This window comes from Nicotiana tabacum, chromosome 23 (assembly GCF_000715075.1).
Source record: "Nicotiana tabacum cultivar K326 chromosome 23, ASM71507v2, whole genome shotgun sequence".
NCBI lineage: Eukaryota > Viridiplantae > Streptophyta > Magnoliopsida > Solanales > Solanaceae > Nicotiana > Nicotiana tabacum.
The window spans coordinates 59,148,143-59,152,386 of record NC_134102.1 but is presented as its reverse complement, the minus strand read 5'-3'; the positions used below and the strand labels follow the sequence as shown (position 1 = coordinate 59,152,386).

Here is a 4,244-nt window from a genome sequence, read left to right as displayed (position 1 = left end):
AGCAAAGAGGAGCTAAAACAACTCAATGTGACCACAAACCAATCTTGTCATGCGATTCCATCTCAAACTTTTAAATATTCTGGGCAGATGGAGGATTTTGATGAGGTAAACTCTACAAAGGTCTTATGGAGCGATGCAGTTGAGGCTAAGAATGATCAGATGGGCAAAACAAAGACAATAGAAGACAAGGCGAAGAAGGAAAACAATCCAAGCTCACCTGGCGATAGGCTGGCGATGCCAGACCTAAAGCCAGGCTCACTGGGAGATAGGATGGCGAAGCCAGGCCTAAAGCCAGGCTCACCTGGCGATAGGCTGGCGATGCCAGGCCTAAAGCCAGGCTCACCTGGCGATAGGCTGGCGATGCCAGGCCTAAAGCCAGGCTCCCCAGACGTTAGACGGGCGACGCCAGGCCTAAATCCAGGTTCACCTGATGAGGCAACTACAGTAAACCCCAACCTTAAAGCCACTAGAGAGATTTTGGCCTATGTAGATGGTGTTCTGGCGTATGTCCATGAGCTACAATTCAAGGAGTATGAACAGGCTGATGAGCGGGCAATTGTTCCAAGAGCATCCGGGGAAATAGAGGAAGTGCCTATGGAATCTGGCACTGATCAAACCATGCAACTACATCTTAATGTTCTAACTAAGACTCCTATACAACATTTACATGATTTAGTTACACACAATGTGACACCAATTGATGAAGACTTATTGAGACAAAATCCAATGGAAGATGAAGGAGATGATGAATTAACTACCGAAAACTTCAAACAAGTGGCTAGGGAAGGGGATTTATCACCCACAACTAGTGCTAAAGGAGGTAAAAAAATTAAGAAGAATCAGAGTAAAGATCCACCACAACCTTCAAGAATAATGCCTAGGAGGGCAGCTTCTCAATCTAAATGGTGATGATCAAAACATTAATATGGAACATAAGGTCTGTGAATACACAACAGGCCTTTCTTAGGGTGATCAATATTAATAGGGAGCATAATTTTTGTGTAGTTGCATTGATGAAGCCTTTTCAAAATAAGGGACTCATTGATAGATATAAAAGGAGGTTGAATATGGAGACTGCTTATACAAATATTAATGGGCAAATATGGTTGTTCTTCGATGCAGTGGTGGAATGGGAATTAGTGGAGGATACTGAGCAACAGGTGACTGTGAGAGTGTTTCACCATGACCTGGGGCAGCACATGATGATGACATTTGTTTATGCAAAATGTTCAGCAATGGAGAGGTTGGATTTGTGGGATCACTTGTATTATTTAGCAAGTGATATGGAATTACCATGGTTGGTAGGAGGGGATTTCAATGTGATATTGCATGAAGATGAGAAAATAGGGGGACTTCCAGTACACCCTCCTGAATATGAGGATTTTGCATTTTGTGTAAACTCTTGTGGTTTGTTTGATCAAGGGTACAAAGGAAGTCCATTCACATGGTGGAATGGGAGATCCAATGCTGAGTGTATATTCAAGAGATTGGATAGGATTTTTGTGAATTTGCCTTTTCAGAACATGTGGTCAACTATTAAAGTTGAGAATTTAATCAGAATTGGATCAGATCATGCACCATTGCTAATGACATGTGGGGTGCAGACAACCTATTTTGTCAAGCCTTTTAGATTCTTGAACTTTTGGACAAAGCATGCTACATTTATGGATGTGGTGAGGCAGAATTGGGAAGCGAGTTTCATAGGGGATCAGTTTTTGATGTTCAAGCAGAATATCAAGAGGGTGAAGGCAGCACTCTCAAAATGGAATAGGGAAACATTTGGTGATATCTTCAAGCAATTGGCTATTTTGGAGGACATTGTTAGGGTGAAGGAGATGTTGTTTGAAGAAGAGCCTACAACTGAGAATAGGATTGTGCTTCAAAAGGCTCAATCTGAATTGAAGAAATACTTGAATATTGAGGAGCAGTATTGGAAGCAAAAAGCTAGGATGACTTGGTTTGCTGAAGGAGATAGGAATACAAGTTTCTTTCACAACCATGTCAATGGCAAAAGAAAGAAACTGCAACTGAAGAGGATCAAAAGTGGCAGTGGGGTATGGATTGAAGACCAGGAGCAATTGGCTACAGCTGCAGTGGACTTCTATAAAAAACAGTTCACAAATGAAGGTGATGCTTCTGAATTTCCCTTGCTCAATAATGTACCTTCAATGGTTACTATGGATTAGAATTTGGAACTTAGTAGATTGCCAACAATTGAAGAAGTAAGGGCAACAGTTTTTGAGCTTAGTGGGGAGAGTGCTAGTGGCCCTGATGGATTCACTGGCTTGTTTTATCAAACATGCTGGGATGTTATTGGTGCTGATATACACAACATGGTGCTACACTTCTATGGAGGAGCTGCATTGCCTAAATCCATCACTCACACCAATCTAGTGTTGCTGCCCAAGAAACCTAGAGTTGAGACCTTCTCTGACTTAAGACCTATTAGTTTGAGCAACTTCATTAACAAGGTTTTGTCTAGGGTGTTACATGACAGATTGGAGATTTTTTTGCCATCTCTAATAGTTCCTAATCAATCCGGATTTGTAAAGGGTAGGAGTATATTTGAGAACATCTTATTGACTCAAGAAATTGTCACTGACATAAGGTTAAGGGGAAAGCCAGCTAATGTGGTGATCAAGCTTGATATGGCTAAGGCCTATGATAGGGTCTCATGGAAGTACTTATTGCATGTGCTAAGGAAGATGGGATTTTCTGAACACTTCATCAACATGGTGTGGAACTTGATGTCAAATAACTGGTATTCAGTATTGGTGAATGGGCAGTCCTCAGGGTTCTTTAAGTCGACAAGGGGTGTGAAACAAGGGGATCCCCTATCTCCAGCATTGTTCATTCTGTCAGCTGAGGTACTTTCCAGGTCTTTGAATAAGCTTTTTGAAGACAAGTCATTTGTGGGATTTGGAATGCCTAAGTGGTCTGATCCTTTAAACCACTTGGCATATGTTGATGATACGATAATCTTTGCATCTGCTCATCCCCCCTCTTTGAGCAAGATTATGGCAGTGTTGGGGAACTATGAGAAGATATCAGGTAAGATGATCAACAAAGATAAGAGTTCATACTACATGTATTCAAAGGTTGCTAATGGATTATTTCAGGCAGTTGGAGCTATTACAGGATTTGCAAGAGGTAAATTCCCCTTCACATATCTAGGGTGTCCTATTTTTTACACTAGAAGGAGGAAGGACTATTATGAGGATCTTATCAAGAAGGTGAAGGCTAAATTGCATTCATGGAAAGGAAAACTGCTGTCATTTGGAGAAAAGGCAACACTCATCTCTAGTGTGTTGTAAAGTATGCCAGTTCACATGTTATCAGTCCTTGATCCACCAAACAGCATCCTGGGGCATCTACATAAGACTTTTGCTAGGTTCTTTTGGAGCACAAAGGAAGAAGGGAGAAGCAGACACTAGGCTTCATGGAAAAATCTTTGCCTTCCTAAAGAGGAAGGGGGGCTAGGTTTTAGGTCCTTAAATGATGTCTCAAGGGAACTGTTTTGCTAAACTATGGTGGAGGTTTCTTTGTGGTCTAATTTCATGTAGAATAAGTATTGCAAGAAGGAGCCACCAACTGTGGTGCATTTTAGGGGAGGGTCTCATGTTTGGAGACAAATGCTGAATGCTAGGGAAGAAGTAGAACATGAGATCGTATGGGAATTGAAGAGTGGAACAACTAATATTTGGCATGAAAATTGGACTGGATTGGGTGCACTTTATCATGTATTACCTGAAGACTTTCCAATCAATGAAGGTCTTCAGGAGGTGGCAGAACTGCGGCAAGGGGAAACATGGGATGATCAGCTGCTAGATCAAACTTTCAATGAGGAAATTGCAGAACATATAAGGCTAAATGTGCACTGTGAAGGCAGTGAAGGATATTGGGATAAGCCATACTGGATGCCAACTCCTTCAGGCAAGTTCAGTGTTAGCAGTGCTTGGCAAATATTAAGGCATAGGGCAGATCCTAATTAGGAATTCAAGTTAATGTGGATTAAAGGTTTGCTATTCAAGATATCCTTCTTCTTGTGGAGATTGTGGAGGCAGAAAATAGCCACCGATGACATGTGGAGGAGGCAAGGGCAAATGGTGATGTCTAGGTGTTGGTGTTGTCAGCAGCCCCAAGAGAAATCCATTGAGCATATATTTATCACAAGTCCTACTGCCTCTAAGGTATGGAACTTGTTCATGGGGGCTGCTGGAATTTCTGTGCAATTGATTCAATTG

At 41.6% G+C, this 4,244-nt stretch overlaps 1 protein-coding gene across 1 annotated transcript; it reads left to right on the top strand.

Moving 5' to 3' along the window:
• The first annotated feature begins 1,067 nt into the window (after positions 1-1,067).
• LOC142177180 (uncharacterized) lies at positions 1,068-3,992 on the top strand. Its single transcript, XM_075245648.1, has 4 exons — positions 1,068-1,394; positions 1,521-2,093; positions 2,187-3,150; positions 3,772-3,992. Exons 1-4 carry the CDS (start codon positions 1,068-1,070, stop codon positions 3,990-3,992), a joined length of 2,085 nt encoding a protein of 694 aa, XP_075101749.1.
• Positions 3,993-4,244: the final 252 nt, after the last annotated feature.

Excerpts from the sequence above, each read along its gene's own strand:
- LOC142177180 (XM_075245648.1), top strand. The coding sequence starts at position 1,068 with ATGGAGACTGCTTATACAAATATTAATGGGCAAATATGGTTGTTCTTC. Across the intron at positions 2,094-2,186 it reads AGCAATTGGCTACAGCTGCA|AATTTGGAACTTAGTAGATT; the intron begins GTGGACTTCTAT and ends ACTATGGATTAG. Across the intron at positions 3,151-3,771 it reads TATTACAGGATTTGCAAGAG|GTCTTCAGGAGGTGGCAGAA; the intron begins GTAAATTCCCCT and ends CAATCAATGAAG.